This window comes from Uloborus diversus, chromosome 7 (genome assembly GCF_026930045.1).
Source record: "Uloborus diversus isolate 005 chromosome 7, Udiv.v.3.1, whole genome shotgun sequence".
NCBI lineage: Eukaryota > Metazoa > Arthropoda > Arachnida > Araneae > Uloboridae > Uloborus > Uloborus diversus.
Window position 1 is genome coordinate 36,651,875 of NC_072737.1, and position 21,119 is coordinate 36,672,993.

The 21,119-nt window shown below is 31.0% G+C and overlaps 1 protein-coding gene across 2 annotated transcripts; it reads right to left on the reverse strand.

Moving 5' to 3' along the window:
• Window positions 1-218: 218 nt before the first annotated feature.
• LOC129226018 (cell cycle checkpoint protein RAD17-like) lies at window positions 219-19,748 on the reverse strand. 2 transcript variants are annotated; one of them, XM_054860592.1, is made up of 16 exons: window positions 19,538-19,748; window positions 17,089-17,172; window positions 15,428-15,584; window positions 13,614-13,735; window positions 11,539-11,591; window positions 9,630-9,755; window positions 7,990-8,047; window positions 7,779-7,890; window positions 6,428-6,556; window positions 5,240-5,325; window positions 5,004-5,150; window positions 3,839-3,970; window positions 3,705-3,744; window positions 2,707-2,787; window positions 2,565-2,619; window positions 219-461 (listed from the first exon to the last, which is right to left on the reverse strand). In XM_054860592.1, the coding sequence occupies exons 1-16, from the start codon at window positions 19,625-19,627 to the stop codon at window positions 308-310; spliced, it is 1,626 nt and encodes a 541-aa protein (XP_054716567.1). In that variant the 5' UTR covers window positions 19,628-19,748; the 3' UTR covers window positions 219-307. The 2 variants fall into 2 exon arrangements, 1 of the variants encoding a protein (XP_054716567.1); XR_008580763.1 differs by lacking the exon at window positions 219-461 and having other exon boundaries at window positions 2,579-2,619; window positions 3,675-3,744.
• Between the last annotated feature and the right edge of the window lie 1,371 nt (window positions 19,749-21,119).

Here is a 21,119-nt window from a genome sequence, read left to right on the forward strand (position 1 = left end):
ATTTTTATTTCATAAAAAGGTAGATGTCAAAAAAGTAGAATGGATATAAAATCACATGTGTTAAAATGAAATTTTTTTTGTGCAAAGTAAGACTAATAGACAGGATAATTCAAAGCAAAAAGGTCAGCTTTTTTTTTCTAAGTCACCACAACATAAATACAGAGATGTCTTGATTTGTGAAGACATTTCAATAACAAGGGAGATATACAAGAAAAATAATGTATTTATTTCAGAAGTCTTTACCCAAAGATATTACATAAGTTATTTACAAAAATTTAAGTATCAATTAAAAAATATACAGAGATTTTCAAAAATCATATTCTTCAATTATGATTTCTTCATCTGACAGTGGCAAGTTTACTTCTTGTGAATTACTATTTTCAGAGATAGCACTCTCATTTTTAATTTCTTCCACCTCTATCTCAAACACATCTTTTTCTTGCAAGGTTTTTGAAAATGTTCTATTAAAATTTAACAGATGCTTTAATATTGTCAAACTTTTGAGCAATGCTGGATCTTTATTTTTTTAGCAGGGACAAATCCTAAAACTGCTAACCTTACCCATCTCTTTCAAATTTTGTATCAAGTTAAAAAAAAAATTAAATTCGCCACCCCCAGGGTCTCTAGGGCAAGGTCCCTGCTCCCCTAGATCCGGCACTGCTTTTGAGTTAGGCAAGTAACATAATAATAAAACAGCTATAACATTTGTTACTAAACAAAAAATTGATATTTGTACGAAATTGAGAAATTTAAGTTTTCAATAATATCTATAAAAATATGAGTGTGGTGGAAGGGGCTTTTCGTTACATAATTCTTCTGAAAGTTTACTAAATATAGCAACAACTTCAAATGTAAAAAAAACAATAGATAGCATATCAGTGGCTTCCAAGCATAAACACCCAATATTATGATAAAACTAAGATTTTAACATTTCAGTACACACGAATAGTACAGTTGGCTTAAAAGTGGTACCTAACATGTTGAGTTCTCCAGCAATCTTGTAAATGAGTTTAGAATAACGAGAAACGTCCCCTTTTTTTGATTTTGTGGAAAAGCCCTTCTCTGTAGTACATACAGTGTCTAGGGATGTGCATAGAAATTTTGGGGAAAATCACAAATGACTTTTACAGGCCCCCTCCCTATTGTTTACCCTTATGTCCCTGCATATAGTTCACCCTCATTTTACCGTATTCCCCCGCATTATTCGTCATGCCGCAAAATTCGGGGGGTCACCAGATTTTCAATAACACTTGCCTGGTCCTTTCCGGCATGCCAGAAAAATCGAGGTTAGGAAAAAATACTATAAAAGATATATGTTCAAATTAAAAATGAATATAAGTTCTATACATATCTTATTAGTATTAATAAGCATTTTAGTTTTGTAAAAATATTTATTAGCAATGTCATTTGTTATTTCAACAAGAAAAATATTTTTAATAATGAATAATTTTATAAAAATTAAATTAAAACTAAGTAAGCAAGCATTTAAGCAGCAATTTACCACCCGCTAAAGAATTTAACATATCTATTCAATAACTAAAAAATAAACTTACTTCACTAAAAGGAACCTAAAATAATTTATTTTAAAAAAATTATCAACAAATTGCAGTGACGTAGATTGTTTCTGAATTGATTACTTTTTTGGCAAAGAATTAAATCCATTCCTTATGACCCACCATAAATAACCAGCACATATATAGGCAATACATTTTTTTTTTTGAAAGAAGGTTACTTTCGGGATTTATTTATGTTTTTATTTATAGTGGTTTGCTTTCTGATTGGAACGGAATGGGGAAATTTAATTTTGTTTTGTAGCAAAATAAACCTCAAATTATCCGGCATGCTAGAAAATTCGAATTTTTGGGCATGCTGGTGAACTTCGCTTTTTTCCGGCATGCCGGATAATGCGGGGTAATACAGTAAAAATATTGGGCCCCTTTAAGTCTCAGGCCCAGACCAACAGTTGTCCTTTCTCCCCCCTCCCCCTGTGCACGGCCATGACAGTGTCTACTAAAAGATGCATAGGGTCTGTGCATACCATACAGAGTGCCTACTAAGCTACACATCTTTTTAGTTTTTCCATTTAGTTGTTGGCCTGAAACAAGATGTCTAAAGCAAGGGTGGCTCAAACATAAATGGGGGGGGGGGGGGGGATTTTCAATTTTTCACATGAAACTCCTAATTTGACTGAATGATAAAATGTCAGCATACACACATGATACCTACCTCTAATGGAAAGGGACATTAAACATTTTAAATTCGTTTAAAAAAAATTTAAGGTCGTTTTAATAGGAGGTCGCAGTGACCTTCCATTCCGCTGTCCCTGGTCTGAAGTTCAGCATTAGCAGTGCAATAGGTAGTGCATCCTTTTTATAATGTCAGACAAATGAACATACAATAGGAAGGCTGCTATTACTTCAAAATTTTACTTGTTGAAAAATAAATTTACGTATTAAAATAATAAAAATATAACTAAGAAAACAGTTATGCACAATACGGAAGTAAGAGATGTTATTAATACTTAAAATTAATAAAATAAAAATTACAATTTTCATGTGAATTACCTCAAATGTTTTGTCACTTTCATTTCACCTATTTCTTTCACTAGCATTCTTTGTTCTATTCAAAAATAAATATAAAAAATAAAATAAGCATGATGTATTAATACAGACAACAATGTTAAATATTTTAAGATAACTTTCATACCAGTTGTTAAACTGTTTAAGTTCAATTTAGAAAGATAGGGAATAAGATCTGTTTCCAGCTCATGTAACGTCAAACCTTTTTCTAAAAGGAAAAAAAAAAGCATCATGATGAAATGAATGAGAAATACTATTTAATGAAAATATGACCTATGAAGTGTTTAATTATTTTTTCTAAAACCTCAGTAATTGTTCAGTTCTGTTCCACCCACGGAAGAGGGCACCATCGCCCCTCGACAAAAAGAAACAAACTTCTATCTCCTCGGAATAACAGGGAGACTGGATAGGATCGCCCGCTTCTTCGGATGCTTATGTATACGCTCTAACTCATTCCTTTAATTCTATCAATTAATAAACACAACCCATTAAGTCAGTTCATGTATCCGATTATTGATGCATCCAATTCATTATTTATCACCCTTCCAGCTTCTTACCTACCCTCTGTGGGTAAGTCATCATTTTTTAACTATTTTTGTAGGCAGTGCCAGCTCCTTAAGATCTATAATCCATGCTAACTATCATACAGTAACATTAAAATGAAAATAACAGGCAAATAAGAACTGGTGTTCCATCATTAAAATAATTTAGTATATTTTTCATTCTCCTCTCCAAAATAACATCAAAGAAATACAACTCTCAACATACTGAAGAACAATATATCAACATATAAAAGAATTTTACAATGGCAAAACCCAGCAATTTATGTAATAATATTGTTATAGGTACAATTATAAAAAATTAAAAAATACAAACAATAATAAAAATATTGACACATAATATTTTCATCAATGTTTGAAAAGATTAATAGAATACCTTGAAAACTCAACAGAAACATGAAATATAATTAATGCACATAATATTGCTGCCACATAGTTTACAACAAAATTTGAAAGATTTTTAGAGAGGACCATCAGGTAATTAGATGCAAAATTAGCAGAGCTATTGATCACCAAAAAGCACAAAATGATTTACTTAATGATCTTCAACAAAAGTAGTTCACACCTTTGAAGGCTCCGCTTAAAGTTTTCAAAGCTTGATTTTTCTAAAAATGAAAAGATTTATATTAAGGTAAAATAATAATAAAAAATAACTTAAAAGACATAATAGATCTAGAGAACAGTTGTAATGGTACTAACTTTGGAATTATTGTCATAAAATTGAGGTTTGTGCAATGGCCTCCAACGATTTCCAGTTGCTGAGTATGTTATGTTAAACATTAGTCCTCTGGTAGCTAAGGAAACTGCATAATCATTCATAACATCAGTTCCCTGGAAAAGATTAGGTTATCTCTTAGAAAAGAAAATATCAGATGTCAATTAAGCAAGTAAGTGCAAATGATGACAACTCAACATTAAATAAAAGGATTTAACCAGTTTGATAATAACAAGCTGAAAGTTACCACCCTCAAGCCAGGGCTAAGGCAGAACTACAAGAATATACCATTGACAGCCTGGTTATGACATCCAGATTGCAGTTCCTTCATTTTACGAGATAAACCGCACCATTGCTTGCGGGCTCAGGCTGGTGTGCTAAATTAACTTTAGCAAACAGTTTGAAGGAAATCTCAGCTACAGTAAGAGAACCAGCTCAGTTATTGACTATTCCAAAATGAGGAGTCCATTACAAGGATAAACTGCAGTGGATGTCATGTTGGGCAATAAATTAGACTTGCATTAAGATTTTTATTAAGGCACAACACTAACATTTATAATGCAGGGTAAGAAAAAAAAACAATGGGGTTGCTTCCAAAATCGTAAAAGTTTTTTTTTCAGAAAGAGCATGCTTAAAAACATAGGATTTAACCATTTTTCAAAAATTTGACAAAGTTTAATATTTTTAAAAAAAATTTAATCAGTGCATAGATTTAATTTCATTTTTTACAATCCTACGCATGACATCACAAGTGATGTAATGCTATAAACTGATGCCATCAGCACAGGCAACAATATTTACTTTGCTTCTTTATTCTCATGTTCTAACAATGCCGTTGACTGCAAGCGTAAAATTATGCACACCAATGGAGTAGTGCCAAAGTACATCACTTGTGACAGTATAAAGATCACGCCTTATTTCCAAAATCCCACATAAGTTTATGAAAAAAAAATAAATAAATAAAAATAACTGTAGGGGAAAAAAAGTTTTCTGGCTCCGTGTTATTATTATTTTTGCTTATTCTATCAATTTCAGTGATTAAAAGTAGTACTTTTGACTGAAGGAAACACCTCTATAAAGTGAAACAGGATCATAGTTTTCTATTTAAATACTTATTCAGTGTGACAATCATAGAAGAAGAATACGTACATTCCAATAGGCTGAAAGGACATCGGCTCCACTCATCCACAACGAACAATTTGCAGCAGTTTCAATGTCTTTAATAAATGGGATATAATTTTCTTGCAGAAACAAACAAAATCCACTCCCAGATATAGATGTCTTCTCATATACTTCCTATAAAAAAGATTTTTAAGACCTCTGTCATTTAAATAACCGCAGTTTAATATTTCATGTAAGAAATTTTAAATTGCTGTAGGACATACCTCAGCATTTGATAATGGAGGATCCCGTTCAAGATGTTTCATATGCATTGGCAATACATCCCGTTCAGTTTTAGAAGAAGCATCACCTAAGCAAAAAAGAATGATTAAGACGAATGTGTATGTCAATAAAAGCAATCCTTATACAATAAATAAAATAAAAAAGTTTATTACATTTACATTATGTCAAATTGACATTTTTTTCATTACCTTTTTCTACTTTAGTAGGACTGTTGCCACTACAGGCATGAAACCAAAGAAAAAATACAAAACCTTTGTGCAGTCATCCAAAATTAAGAAGCAATAATTATTAAAACCACAAAAAAATTGCCCGTCAAGGTATGTGGGTGAGAACATTATGCCAGATGATTGGGAGATAATTATGTTCTCACATAATATAAAAGTGGATATGCACAAATACATGGACATATTTGCATTTTATGATGCTGAAAGAAGCCAAGTTATAGTACAGTCTAAGTAGATAACTGATTCAATTAAAGAAAATTAAAATTCTTTTGGTGCAGAAAGATATAAATAAGAACAAAAAATATTTTAAACTATTTTTATAACATTGCTAAGCTTCAAAAAATAAATGGCATTTAAAATAAATTCATAGTACCTTTAAAAAATGTACTTTTACGGTAAAAAATTATTTGAGAAATGAATTGAAATGCACAAAAAAAAGCATATATCTTATACTATTAAAAACTGAGTGTATCTATCTATGTCACTCCAACTTCTTCTGAGCGCCAGAGAATTGACAATCCAACAGGCATAGAAAAATTTGTAATTTTTCAGTCATCATATTTAGAAAGGTTTCATTTTTCTAGGATTTTAATTAGAAGAGATTTTAATCAAAACGTCGATTCCCAGTGACATTTTATTTGCTTTAAAAATATCCATTGTCTGTTGCTGGAATTTTGCCAATAGTTGCCTTGCAAGGAAACAAAGCTACAGAACACTTGACTTCGGCAGAATAGTTCATTTTTCAAGTGGCAACTTATTTCCCGCAGTCTTGAGAAAATAGGCAAAATAATGTTCTGCTGATTCAGGGGTGCCAAAGGGGTGGGGGGGGGGTATGGCAGACATAGTGGCATTGAAAAATTTAACGGGGTGCTTTCTGTACACTGAAAAACACACTTTAGTTACACAAAAATTATTTCATATTAAAATCATACTACATGTACTTACGTTTACAGTAAAGAATTTTTCCTAAAGCATGAAACAAGAAAAGAGAGGAATCACGTTTCAGATCTTGTGCTTCAGATTGATCACATTTCTTGTGTTTTGTTTGAGATGTTAATTTTGATTTGGTTGTTTCTGAAAGGAATTATTCACTTTAATAATATAAGATGAAGTTTGCACAAAAGCAAGAAATAACATGATTTCATTCAGTATAAGAAATATATTATTAAACAAATAAATAAATAAAATAAATTCGACTCAATCGAATGAGGAATTTTTTTTTTTTTAATTTTCTGATTAAACATCATACTATTATCAGACACATACTATTTACAAAACTCCCTAAGGTAAACAAGAACATTGTACATACATAACTTTCAAAAAGGAATTCAGAGAAAATTAATCAAGTAACTGTACCCATTAAGACTTATAAGAGCACTCCCCTCTGAACATGGCAGTTCTTTGTTTGTCAATGAGAATCATGCAATTTGACATTTTGAACAGATATTTTGTCTTTAGATGATGCCACTCTTTATATTTGCAAAACTTATGATTTTGTTATTCCACTGCTCTTTACAGTGGAAAGATCTATTGATACAGAAACACACAAGCTCAAGCAAAGTCTGGAAATTAATTTTTGCGGGGCTTTCATTTTATAAAGGGAAAATGGGAATACAATTATTACTGATTATATTAATTATAGATAAAATGTATGCTCTTCAGTTTAAGTATATTAAAAAAAAACCCACTAATGTGACACCCTTTGATGACTAATTATTTTTTCTACAGTAATTAACTGGGAAAAGGAAAATTGCATGCATAAGAAATGATGCATGCAATTTACAGGGGTGCAATCCTCCAAAAAAAAAAAAGTGAAAAATACCCCTCAAAACACCCCCTCTAAAAATTTCAATGACCCCCTCTAGGTGGGCACCCCTGATATAATGCATAGGATATGATCGCTTGTATGCTTAAACATTCAAGTCTGAGATGCCAATATATAGATTTTTTTTTTTTTTTGAAATTACTCTAGACCTAATAAAATCTAGTAAATAGTATTGTCAGTAATTGCTTTTGATCTAAAACGAAATGAACACATTAATTTTTTTTTCAATTACTATTTAGCCTACTTTTAATTTAGAATACAAATAAACAATCCACTAAAAGTTTTGACAAACTTGAAGAGATAAAAAAATTAAATATTTTGAAATCAGTATTCTTAAACTAAAACTCATCAATCTTACATGCTTAACATTTTATAATTATGCATATGAAATAGTTTAGCTACACATCTTTAACTGAGCAAAACTTATAAAAGAAACTTGATGAATAAGATAAATTACAGCCCTCAACTTACGAGACATGCACATAAATTGCAAGGAATTAATCGCATTCCTAATATCACCCATGCTGTCAGCAGCAAGTGCTTCTATTTGTGCCTTATCTAATTTTCGGCAGGCAGAAGTAACCTATAAATTGGACATAATCAAAACAGATGGGTTACATTAAAACAGTCAGAAGGAATATTTAAAAAATTTAATTAAATACAAGACTGCTAGAAATCATACCTTTGTATTGACTTGAGTTAAAACTTTAACCATTACTGTAGGAGCAATTGGATTAAAGCTGGAACAACATAAATATTAAAAAAAATACATAAATAAATGATTGAGCAAAAAAATTAAAATTTGCCTGAAGCATTAACAATTTTTTTAAAACTACTGTCAAAACAAATATCTTTGTTGGAAAGTAAAAAGCAAATACAAAAAAATACATAATACATAAATAAGAATGGAAGCAAAGAAAATTTTTTCCCCACTGTGCAACTCTCTCTGAAAGTTTATATTAATGCTTTTCTGTACTTTCTTTCGTAGAACAGGTCATAACCAAATGACAAGGACAACCACATCAAATAAAATTATTTAATCACATTAGGGCAGGCACAATGGAAGTTTGTTATAAAGCAGAATGGCTATGAATGCAATATTTTCAAGCAAAAATATTACATTCATAGAACAACACAAAACAACAAAAAGAGAAAAAAAAAAACGGGGAAAAAAAAGAAGAAAGAAATGTAAATATGTCAGCGGCCCCTATTGAAGCTACGTATGTTTAGAAATTTTTTAGTAAACATAAGCTTTTCATAGGTTTGCACTTTGCTCTTAATACTTTTTTTGCCATTAAAAATTTGTTTGGAGCATACATTTCAGCATCCCTCAGATAAGAATATTATAATAAAGACCCTTGTATGTTCCTAAATAATATTAAAAGATTGCATTTTCTTTCAAAATTTTGCAAAAAAAAAAAAAAAAAAACTGTCACTTTTATTACTTTTGTTTATTATTATCTACCATTTCAATTTTTTAAGAGCGCGAAGGTGTTCTCTCTTACTTTCCTCATTACTGAAGTGAAATTGGCGACCACCCCATTTCTGAAAAACTAGGAAGGGGTATGTGATTAAATCAACGGTTTTTAAGATAGGAAAAAAAAAAAAAAAAAAAACGAGCCCTTGAGACATAAAAACCAAAACAGAATATCATATAATTTTTTATTAAAAGTTTCTATATGTATACTATAAGAAATGGGGAGGGGGGGGGGGGTGAAAGAGATCCTTACCAGAAAACAATATGTTAGGGTAATAATGAAAAAATTTAAACAAACAGTAATTGAAAGAGCATAGTGAAACATGTGTTTGAAGCATAAATCATTTGCGCTAGTCCCCCCATTATTGAAATATAAGGTCTTAAAGTTGGGACTCTTTTAAAAAAGGCACCAAATTTAGCTAGAAATGAACGCTTAAACAATAGCTATAGCTTCATCTGTTTCCAGAACCTTTCGTTTCTCACCAAATTTGCTATCTTAAAATTTCACCCAACTTTAAGACCTTACACTTCAATAACGGGAACACTTGTTGTTTGATTTACGCATGAAAAAACATGTTTCACTCATATTGTAATTTTTTTCATTATTACACTATTTGCGCACACTGGTTAGAAGTATTCCAAACAACAAAATATATGAAAATGCATCTTTTCCAAAAGAGATAGTACAACAGTAAAGCATATAATAACAATTTTTAGAATAGAGCTAATCGCAAAACAGGAATGCACAAACAAGAAGTTCATCATATTACGTAGAAAATCAATCTTTGAACAAATTTTTTTCAGGATATATTTTTCAAATATGATTACATAAAATAAACCTTTACCTAATATTTGTTATATTCAGAGATAGCTGAAACTCTTTTGGAAAAAGGTTGCTTTCTGCACTTTCGCCCTTGACACTGTCACTAATAATAAACACAGCTGGACATCTACCACATAGAGCATACTTCCTAAAAATGTACATGCAATTAAAAAAATTATTTAAGACACTTAAGCAATTTTTTTTTAAGTTTGCAAATTTTTTGCAACAAAAGAATCTTTCAGTCAAATTTTTAATGAACTTTTAAAGAGTTGAGTGAATTTTTAAACAAGTAAACATTTCTAATAGATTAGAAAATGGTTTACAAAATTTGCAGATTTAAAATAAAGAGTTAAAGCTAAAGAAGTACAGTTGGGTTCCGACTTACGCGAGGGATGCGTTCCAAGACTCCTCGCGTAAGTCGAAATTTCGCGTTGTGGAAAAATATATGCATACAAATATTTTTAAGTATACCAAATACTTATAAACACACCTCAAACTGCTCTACAGCGTTTCTTAACTCTACACTACAGTTTCTTGCATAAAGAACTGAACTTTTACTGTACTTAAAAAATAAAAAAACTGTTGTTCAACATGAAATACTTTAAGATGAACAAAATGAATGACCAATGGGAATGAAAGACGTAAAATTAAAATGAAAAACTATAGTAAATAGTACAGTAGATACAGTAACAATATTTAAGAGTTAAAAAATGAAGATAGTGATGATTTATGCTCCATGATCATATCGTTATTCTTATCTTAATTCTACATTTTTAAATACGTTTGCTTCGCCTTTATAACGTTTCAATTTGTGGCAACATCTTCTCTTCCTGATCCCTTTATTAATCCACAATACAAGAGCAGCTTCCATTTCCATAATATTTACTTTGCTAGACTGCTCTGCAAGCTTCAATATTGAAACTAAGTTCTGAACTTTTATGGATATCTTTTTGTTTTGACTTTTAATTGTACATATGGAAGATTCACTCATACTTATTGTCGCGCTACCGTCAAAGTTTTGTAGTTGTTCAAGCATATCGAGAGTTTTAGCATTTTTTCTATTTTTATCAGAAACTTTCTTTTTCTTCCCATCTTCACAAACTTTAGGTGAAGTAACTTTAAGGTGCCATTATATTTCAACAACTTTTATATTTAGAATGAAAAAAATAAAAAAATAAATGAGAGATGCTGAGTGGTTATTTGATGCATTAGACTAGTTTGGCTGTCAGTGATGCTGAAAGGAATGCAATAACATTCACGAAATCAATATTTATTAACTAATAATGAAGCTGATACTTCTTTCCAAAAAAATTCGTGTTGTAGGCGAAAAATTTGCATTAGCTCTAAAATTCGTTACTCGTGAAAAAATTCGCGTTACAGCCATTTCGCTTAAGTCAAATCGCGTTGTAGCGGGAGTCGACTATAAATGATGCTGTTGCAAAGAAGTAATGAATAATATATTTTAATTGTATGAAATGAATTTCTTTTGTGGTAAAATGTTTCATTCCAGTTAAGAGCGTTTATTTTATTTATTTATTTATTTTTTTTTGCTTTTTGACGTAGCAGAATCTCTATTGCAGAGGCTCTCAACCTTCTTTTACCTACGCAAATATACCAGAGTACTGGCTGGACAGTGGATAACATTTTTTTTTAAAAGGTGAATTAATAGTTGGACAATATAACCAAATTTTTACTTTTCCCTCTCTTTAGATAGACTCGTCTTGAGTGAACGTTTACCGATTCCATAGCAATTGTAAGCAGATTTCTCTATTGAGGATCAATAAATAAAAATGATAATAATTGATACCTTATTCAACAAAGTAAAAAAAAAAATATTTAAAACGTAGAGAAGCGACAGAAAGTTGGCAAACACTAATCGAAAACAAAATGCAAGACAAAAGAATGATTTAAAAGCTACTTATCAAACCTACTTTATGATATTGTGAAATGAGCTGGCATCTCGTAAAAATGCATTAGGGAATTCCTAATAAAAACATGGAAATTATTAAGTTCATACACAATTATATCAAAAGCAAAACAAATGAGTGGAGTTCAACTAAAGCTATTTATTTGCATGACTAAATTATATTATTTAAAAATTACAACCATTGCATTATAAGAGCTACAATGCCATTGAAATTATGCAATATGCAATTCCTCCTCATTTTCAAAAAGTCATGAAAAGCAGCTAAATAGCAAATCTGTGAGAAAAATATTAGTGAACACTTTTGATAAAAAGTTAAATTAAAAAGAAAATAAATAAACATATATAAAATATCATTTTTCATTAAAAATTATTTTTTTTTCTAATTTAGGCATAATTTAATATTATACCATAAAGCGCTTTGGTTGACCTTATGTCAGTGTATCTAAGCCTGCTCAACCCTTAAATTTTTCAAAATGTCGAGTTTTTTTTTGTGATTTAATACTTATTGGTGGATACTATCATGCAACAAAATAATTTGCAGCAAATCCAGCTCAAAAATTGCTGCCACAAACTACGTTTTTTTAACAAAAAAAAAAGAAAGAAAAAGACACATGTTTATGCTCACTATATGTTTATGCAATGCCAAAAAATAATTTTATCAACATTAAATTGAACCAAAAAAGTCAGGACACTAAACTGTCAATTGTTTTGAAAATCATCTTTTAGTATGCAATTCCAGATTGCATTTTTACGAAATATCAAAGGAAAGCAACAAATTCATTAGCAACTTTTGTGTTAGTGAAATTCTCACTTATCATGCACACCTAATTATGAAAGGCACAATTTCTTAAATTGAACTAGTCAATGTTTGGAGAATTTACAATCCAATGTGATTTATTTTCTCCAAGTCTCCAGCTTCAATTATCATCAGTATCTTTATTCCTGTTTTATGATGAACCATTTTGTTTATTTTTCAAATTTTTATGTAAACATTTTTTTCAGTTAGAAGCTTTTTGAATGATTCAAGATAAGATGGTAAACCTCATAAACTTTTTTATCAGGAATTGATCATTTAAAAATATGAAGTATTCCATGCTAAGCTCTTTCGTCATTTTGTTAAATCTTATTTTCCTTCTTTCCAACGTCTTTATTTTTTACATTATTGATCAGCTCAGCCGTTTGCACTTTTCTAAATATGAAGAATTTTTTAAATAATCTAAAACAAATTGACAGAAAAAACCAAAAGTGAAATTAAACAAAAAGCATGTAAATTGAATGATGAGAACATTCTCAAAGGACCATTACTTTAAAAACTAGCTTTTGGCTCCCAGGGAAACATAAAACAAAAACACAATAAAAATTTTAAATACTAATTCTTTCCACTTCACAGCAAAGAAAAATTGAACCAACTACTTCCTACAGTGTAAATCTACACTTAAACATTGTAAAATCACTAACCTTGAATAAAAATTTAAAGCATGCTACAGACAGCGGCGAATACAACAGGAGGGTCATATGGAGGTCATGACCCCCTCCCCTCTAATCTGTTGACAATAGCATCCCACATTATGTTCAAACACTGCATGAATAAAATATGAAAGATCTCAGTTGTCTTTTTAATCCATTAATTATTTTTGAAATTCCTTCTTTCATTGCTTATGAAATTAATTTGCAATGTTTTTACCCATTAGGAACCCTATTCCTGACCGATTTCGTGTTTTATTGATACTCAAGCATTTTAAGGAATTTTTCGAGCCCAAAACCATTTGATTGATATTTTTTAATTACCATATATTTGTTCAGTGGGGGAGGAGGGAGGGGGGGGGTCAAGTAAAGAGATAATCCCCCCCTAAAATGGTAGTTTGTATCCGTCCTTGGCAACAGGATTGGTCCTTAATTACCATAGTAGGGATGGGATAAAGAAAATTAAATATAATCATTTTGTGAAAAAAAAACTGCTTTATAATTCTCAGCAAATTCTAGTTCAAAATTAAAAGCATAGTAAGTAGCAATTTTTCTTAAAATAATGAATTATATAACTATACACATCTAATTTTTCATAGAGAAAATTTATATTACCTCAAACAGCAAAATTCTTTTATTGTCAAGAAACAAAGAATACTTGGAAGACCGAAGCAAAAAACTACTGAATGCAGAAGCTTGATTTTGTTTACTTCCTCCATCTCTGAAGTTGTAAGAGTCTGAAAAGAAATTAAATCTATATAAAAGAAACAAATTTACATGCGCGTATATATGTATGTTCCCCATACAAATCCCCACTTTACATCAGTTCTTGACCAAATTTGGCAGGTGGTACTTGAGCATTCAAGAAGGAACGTTTTGAATGCCAAAAAAGTATAGAAACGTTCGAATTTTAATTTTAGGACTCAAAAATGGTCTTTGTAGTTCGAATGGTCCCAAATGATTTTAGCCTCATTTGAAAGCCTGTGAAATGTAAAAATAAATCTTTAACCAACTTTTTTTAAACATTTTATAAGAATCACGTCTTGCTGAAAATTCATACTTGATTTACAATTTGACCAATTTAGCTGAGTTTTGGTGTTTGGAAAAAAAAAAATAAAATAAGAAAGCTACTGGCTTAATTTTTTTTTAATAGTAAAAGTTTTCTGCATATTTCTGCTAAAAATAAAAAATAACATGGATTGCATACCTTTAAATATTTAACATTTTAATGTTTTCTAAGAAAGTAATAGCTTTTAAACACATTGTAACAATTAAAAAAAAATCAATTTTTCCATTTTTTTCAAGAAAAAAGCTTTTTTGTTTTCACTGCTTCAAAATTTCCCGAAATTTTACATTTCTATTCTAGTTTCCACTTTATCCAAGATTTTTTTTCTGAAAACACAGGAGACATAACTCTGCAATATTATGCATTTATCCGTAAAAAGGGGAGTAATGGAAATACATGAATGAATAATTACTATAACCGTCAATTTTTGTACGAAGGAAATTGAAGTGTACACATGATTTTTTCAATCATCTGAGATTTTGAGATTGTTTTTGGATAAAAAACTATGTAAATGAGATAGAAATGACTAATAAAAAATCAATGAAGTACTAATAATTATCTGGGCTGGTAGGTACGGTTTTTTTTAAGCGACAGGTAGAATATTTTATTCAGTCGCCAAAGTAAGACCTTCAGTTACCAGGTGGCCAGCAATTATTTTCAGATCTAGCAATGGGCTTTTTGGCAGAAAAGTTCAATATTTTTAAGTCACACAAAAAATGCTTGAAATCTCTTTCTGAAGCATAAGAACTCAGTTACAAAAAAAAAAAAAAAAAAAAGCTGAACAAATATTGGAATATGTGTATTTTCCACCTAACTGATATACCTCTTTTGAGAATCAATGTTACAGGAAACAAAAGAATTTTTAGTTTATGCTTGTTCAGATTAGCATGCTCTAAATATTCGGGAAAAAGCAAAAGATCCATTTGATACATTTCAATTAAATCTAGAAACATTAATTACAAGATATTGGATAATTTTATAAAAATTAATAAAAAAAAAGAAAGTTACATGTATCACAATTTTTAAAAAGAACTGCTTTTGGTTTGATGAAAAATTTAGTTTTTAACCAAATCCAAATGTCCCTCCCCCCGATGTTAGAAAAAATTTAAGATCTTCCATGATACATCTAGTGTTTCTGATTATAAATTTTGAAGGAAAAAAATTATAAATAAGAAGAAAATTTGGTTTGCAAAAAAAAAAAAAAAAACCAACCAAAAATATATAAAAAAAAGAAAAACCCCCACACATTTGCAGGAAAACAGGATTTTCATCCCTGCTTTCTTTATTGTAAATCAGTAGAGAAAATATGTAGCAGACTATAACCTTATTGATTTTGAATACATAAATAAATAAATAAAATTACTGAAATCACTGTTAATAAATTCAAAGTTAGATTTAGGATCTTCCTGCCAATTATTTGACCAAACAAGAAGTTCAGCTCTTAGCTTCTTAGACAAAACTTTAACTGTTGAGGTTTTTCCTGCTCCAGGAGGTCCAGTTAGCAACAAAATAGGAGTGACCTAAAAAAAGGAAAATGCAGGTAATTTACATGTATCAGGTACAAAACTGAAATGAATTTTAATTTAGTTAAAAAAAATATATACAGTGAAGCACCGTTTATACATTTCTAAAGGGACTGCATGAAAAAAGCGTATAAATAAAAAACGTATAATAGGTATCGTTATTATCAGGGCTGTCCAACTGCAAAGAGCCCAAGGGCCAGAATTCATGTCACCGATCACCTGGCGAGCTGCAGTTTGAAAAATTTGAACAATAAGCTCTTACCTTTTATACAATAACAGTCAATAATAATTCTTAATGTATAAGAGGTAATTAATTATAAAACAATGAAACAGGAGGATTATAAAACAATTTGCTTAAATTTTAATGGGAATATTGAGGCAGATTCGCCTTCTTTACGAGGACAGGAATGCCAACCTCGATGTTTTTCGTTGCCAGCAGAATGTCTATCAATGAACTGTCGGAGAGAGAGCTCCTGTGACGATTCTTGATAAAAGTTCATTGTCAAAGAAGCACTTTCGCATAAATATATGCTCCCAAACATGGAAGCGACGAGAGCAAATTCTCAATTTCTTTTTCGAAATCAACAAAGGCCGTAGAATCATTGAGGGGGGGGGGTCTTTATTTTTAACCAATTGCAGGCAGGTTTTGCTTATCTATCTGAAAAGTGAAGGAGTATAAAAGGGCGATCAAGAGGAAATTTCGGGGACCCCGGCTTGACTAAGAAGAGTAGTCTCGAATGCTTCTTGATACCAATAAATGTCGAAAATAGATATATGCTAAATAAGAAGCTGGCGGGCCGCCAGTTGGACAGACCTGGTTATTATGTATTAAACTCTGCAGAGACCAAATGAAGAAATGTATAATTAATAAAAATGTATAAAAGAGAAACGTATAAATGGTGCTTACTGTATTTCTGATGATATAAGCAGTCTTGCATAATATAGACGAACGCGGGAACGGCGTTCACAGAAAATTTTTGGCTCTTCTGCAGAAATTTTCGTCACACTGCCAACATTAATAACAAAAAAAAAAAAAAAAAAAAAAAGAATAATAATAAAGTTTTTTTAAGGGAATTTTTTAAAAAAATCCCAGTTTATTTCTGTTGAAGCCTTTCTCCAAAAGCCTTTTAAAGCACACATGTGAAAAAAATAGTGGTTTTGGCAGTTTTCTTCAGTTGGTAAAAATTAAGCACAAATTATATGTTATTGTAAAAAAAAAAAAAAAAAAAAGATTGTTTTTAGCACTTTTTTTTTGGCCTTTTTAATATTTGAACATAAATTTAATTCTTTATTTAAGGTTGAGTTTGGCAAAATAACTATTTGCAAAAATTTTCCAGTTAGGATTTGTGTTCGCAGAAAGCTTTTCATTTTATCTAAGTCTGGATATCAGTTTCAATGTTTATTGTTAATCACAACAGAAAAAGCTACAGACATGACACAGATCTCAAAAATGCTTTTTAATAGTTTTATTAGTTATTAAAGCAAATCTGAGAAAACTTACTCGATTTCTTTCTTGCTGTTGAAAACAACTATGAAGCCACAACTCAACTTCTCCAATCTTTTTCTTGTGAACAGCTAATTCTTCCTTCAAAATAAAGTAAGAGTTCAAAACAAAATAAAAAATGAATACGTTAGTATTTTATTATATTTTCATCATTTGAAAGTTCGTCAACTTTTGACAAACGGAAAACAAATAGTAAAAAAGTCTGCAAACTTGAAATGTTATCAAACTAAGGTGTTTTTCAGCAAAAAGGATGCATTTTCATTTACTAATGATTTTTTAGTGCGATTGTCCAAATAATGCATTTTACAGAATGAAATACTTAAAACTTTAAGATTATGAAGAATGTATTACAAAAGCTTTTTCTGATAGTTATTGGTCAGATGACCAGTTAACTAGGAGAATATTCCAAGTAGGAATTGAAACCTTACTCTCACTGAAATTCTTAGGGGTTTTTCAAAGGGTATTTGGCTCTCCTCTGATATGCCCCCCTCTTGGCGAGATTTTAATTTTTCGCTCGATACGAAAATCGCCAATAAGGCGATAACTTGGCAACCCTGGTTTTGCAACTAGAATGCTGGAAAGTAGTTTCTCGAAGTTTGTCTTTTTGCACGTGTATGTGTGGTAGGAGGTAGGTGCTCATATGTTTCGCTCTTAGGGAGATTTTAAGTTGAATACTCTAAAATAAAGTTTCAATTCAAACTTTATTTTAGAGTATTCTTTTTCTTGTTGTTTTTTAATGTTAATTTAGTTGAATTTTCTATTTTAATTATGAGTTCGGTTTGTGATGTTGTCCAAATGTATCAATTGAAATTTTTGAATGAATCTTCTTTTTCTTTTTTGTCAGGTCGTCCAACGTTTGGACGTACCGGAGTCCTAAATAGATTTTTTATATTTAAACTAATTGAAAATAAAGAGGTTTTTTTAGAATTTTTAAGGGAAATTGGTTTACTTAAGAATGAAATGTTATGTTCTAGATGTAATTCTGTTATGAAAATTAAAAAAACTAAAAAATGTTCAGATGGGTTAATTTTTTTTTGTAGAAAGGTTATTGGGGGTGTTGTTTGTGGAAAAGAAGCAACGATCAGGAGTGGGTCATGGTTTAGTTCTAGCAAGTTGAAAATAGAGGAGATTTTTTTGATAACATATGAGATTTTAATTGGGACCAAAACTGCTGATATTGAAAGTCAATATTTTTTTTCATCACAAACTTTAGCCGATTGGCGAAATTATATTAATGAAGAAATATTAAATTACATTGAATTAAAATCCGAACAAATATTCCTAAGAGCGGAACATATGTGCACTGCCTCACGTGAGGAAGTAAAAGAAAAGTAAAAAAGGTAAGTGAACATATTTTGAATTATTGTGTTTTTAGTGTGTTTCTGGTAGTTTGTATTTTGGTCTGGTTGGCATTTTTGTAGCACAAAAATGGTGTTAATTTCACATAAAATCTGTGACTTTATTGTATACTGAACGGAGGAGATCTGTGACTTATATCCGACTGTGATGTATATTAAAAGTCGGAGGGATAACGGACCGAGCGGAGCGAGGTCCTGGCGAGCCCGAGGTCTCATAGTACTTTCGTAATGAGACCGAGGCAGGGCCGAGGTCTCATTACGAAAGTACTATGAGACCGAGGGCTCGTATCCCGGAGAAACAACGGAAAAAAATTAATGCATTAATTTCATTAAATAATTAATGACATAATTTGAATTTTTCCTGTTGGCGCTAAAAAAGCATCGCTAAGAACGATGTGTGACATATGACGTCATACATAGTTTTCTTGGCGACGCTTTTTTGGCGCCAACAGGAAAAAGTCGCCAAGAGGGGGTATATCAGATTTGTTCCGGGTATTTTTCTCCTTTGGGAGAATCTCATTCGGGGGTACCCTGCATAATTTGAGGGGTACGGTTCATTGCTTTTAGTGGAGATCTGTAGCCCAGCTTTTCAAGTATTGAATAACAGGAACTGAACAACGATGAATAACAGGCAATTAGCTACAAATGTTGTGAAAGGCTTAATTTAATTGTGCTCTCTTGCACTTTGATTTACCTTTTATTTCATGTTCGTGTATCACAACTTTAACAAGAGTCTGTGTTTCAAAATATCTAGCTGTTTGCAAGTGCAGCGTTGAGTAAATGTCTTATAGCATAGAAGTTTAATTGCATTTTATTTAAAAACAGTGATTTGTCAAAATGTATTTGATTTTACTTCGAGTTATATGCTATTTCTAAATGGGGCAAAACACTTCCCTATCTGCCAAAAATAGGAAAAAAATAGCCACAGAATTTTGCTTCGCTTGCTACTGAAAACAATTTTCACAATGGCATTTCAGATTAAATAACTCAACTTCAACAAGCGAAAATTTCTCATCAGTAGTTTTAATTATCATTTTAGCATTCTTACATTAATGGCTAACTGTTGCGCAACAATTAAATCAACTTACAACAGTTTCGGGAGTGAATGTGTCCACCCACGGAGCTTGCTTATTTTCCGACAGATTTTTGTCAGAAAAAAATGATATCTTTCGCTTCATCTTGATAAACAATATAAATGATCCAACAAGTTGTCAGTAATTTTAAAACTCCAAAGTCAAGTTCTTTATAAATAATGCTTCATTTTAAATGAACAAAGAGCTGCATAATAAAAGAAATTTTTTTTAACTTGGAAGTTCTGTTACTCTCTCTCAAAAATGAAAACAAATTTAACGGTTCGCGGTTCACAGATAAGCTAACCGGTGAGAGAGAGAGTGACTGAGTTGTAAACTAAACTGGAGCATACAATGTCTGTTTTTTTTTTCATATGATTTCACTTTCAATGACGTCACTGCAGGTGTAAACCATCATTGAGGCTCCTGTAACAGACGGAGCTCCGGTTCTAGAGCGTTCATTAACTTGTGTATTTTTGTAATTTATACACTGAGGTGACAAAAGTCATGAAATTGCTGGATATCCCCTGCAGAAATATTGAGCAATACTGTCACAATAGACAGGCATAACGGAATGGCATAATTGCAAAAGCGATGGCGCTGCAGGTGCAGTGGCGGATTGGTTCAAGAAATCGGCCCTGGCATAAAGGATGTCGCGGCCCCATAGCTCCTAATACTAATTTTTACCAAACGATTGGGAAACGATGATATCCCTTAAATGCGAAGAAATCATTCGTAAAAATTAAATACTTAAAAAAAAGTAATAATAACGGAACGGATCCTTTCTGTATTTTAATGGTGAACAATTGATACAAGATAAGCTAATCTTGGTTTGTAAAAAAAGAAAGGGGGGGGGGGGGTAAAATAATCTATTTAAATATTTTTAAATGATTGGAGCTTCATTGATTATTTCCGTAATAATATCTTCTAACATAGCTTTTGATAGAATAGAATGGTTATTAGGGAGGCGTGTTGACTCCTTAATTTTGTCAAACACATGCAGCAATACACAGAGAAAAAGTGAGTAGATTTTTAGTCTTGCTTATGGGAGTCATTACATTAAATATTAGCAATATCAACCTAATTGTAAGTTTAACATTAGATCAGAAATAAGGGGTCCGGGAATTTCTTCCCGGAATTTTTTTTTTAAATTGTCGTCTTAAAAACTCAATTTTAAATTATCTCTGGTGATGTAGGGAGAGCGGAAGTTCAAAAGCCCTCCTCTGGCAATTTTTTGAAAGTGAAACTCCAAAATTGGATTATTATATTATTCGCAATTTTGTTAGGGAGATGGCGTTCAGGAAATGTTCAAATGTACATTAAAAGTGAAGAATGATTATAAATATAAAGCTGCGTGATAAATGGCATAAAAACCAAAAATTGGCACTAAATGAAAATAATTCTGTTGAACCAAACATAGACAATGTGAATCACTATGTTCTTGGGGTGAGGGGGAGGGGAGAAGACTGAAAACGAAACAGTTTAGTAAATTTAGAAACACCAGTAATTTTTTATTACATGAGTTCATAATTTAAATTTAAAAACCCTAAACAAGATAATCCCCTTTGGATAAGAATGAAAAGAGGGTGTGAATTAATTT

What these genes read in the sequence shown, in the direction of transcription:
- LOC129226018 (XM_054860592.1), bottom strand. Translation starts at nt 19,627, where the DNA reads ATGAAGCGAAAGATATCATTTTTTTCTGACAAAAATCTGTCGGAAAAT. An exon ending in TAACTCAAGTCAATACAAAG is followed by an intron (nt 7,891 to 7,989) that starts GTATGATTTCTA and finishes TCCAATTTATAG; the next exon opens with GTTACTTCTGCCTGCCGAAA. An exon ending in GCAATTTATGTGCATGTCTC is followed by an intron (nt 6,557 to 7,778) that starts GTAAGTTGAGGG and finishes AATTCCTTTCAG; the next exon opens with AAACAACCAAATCAAAATTA.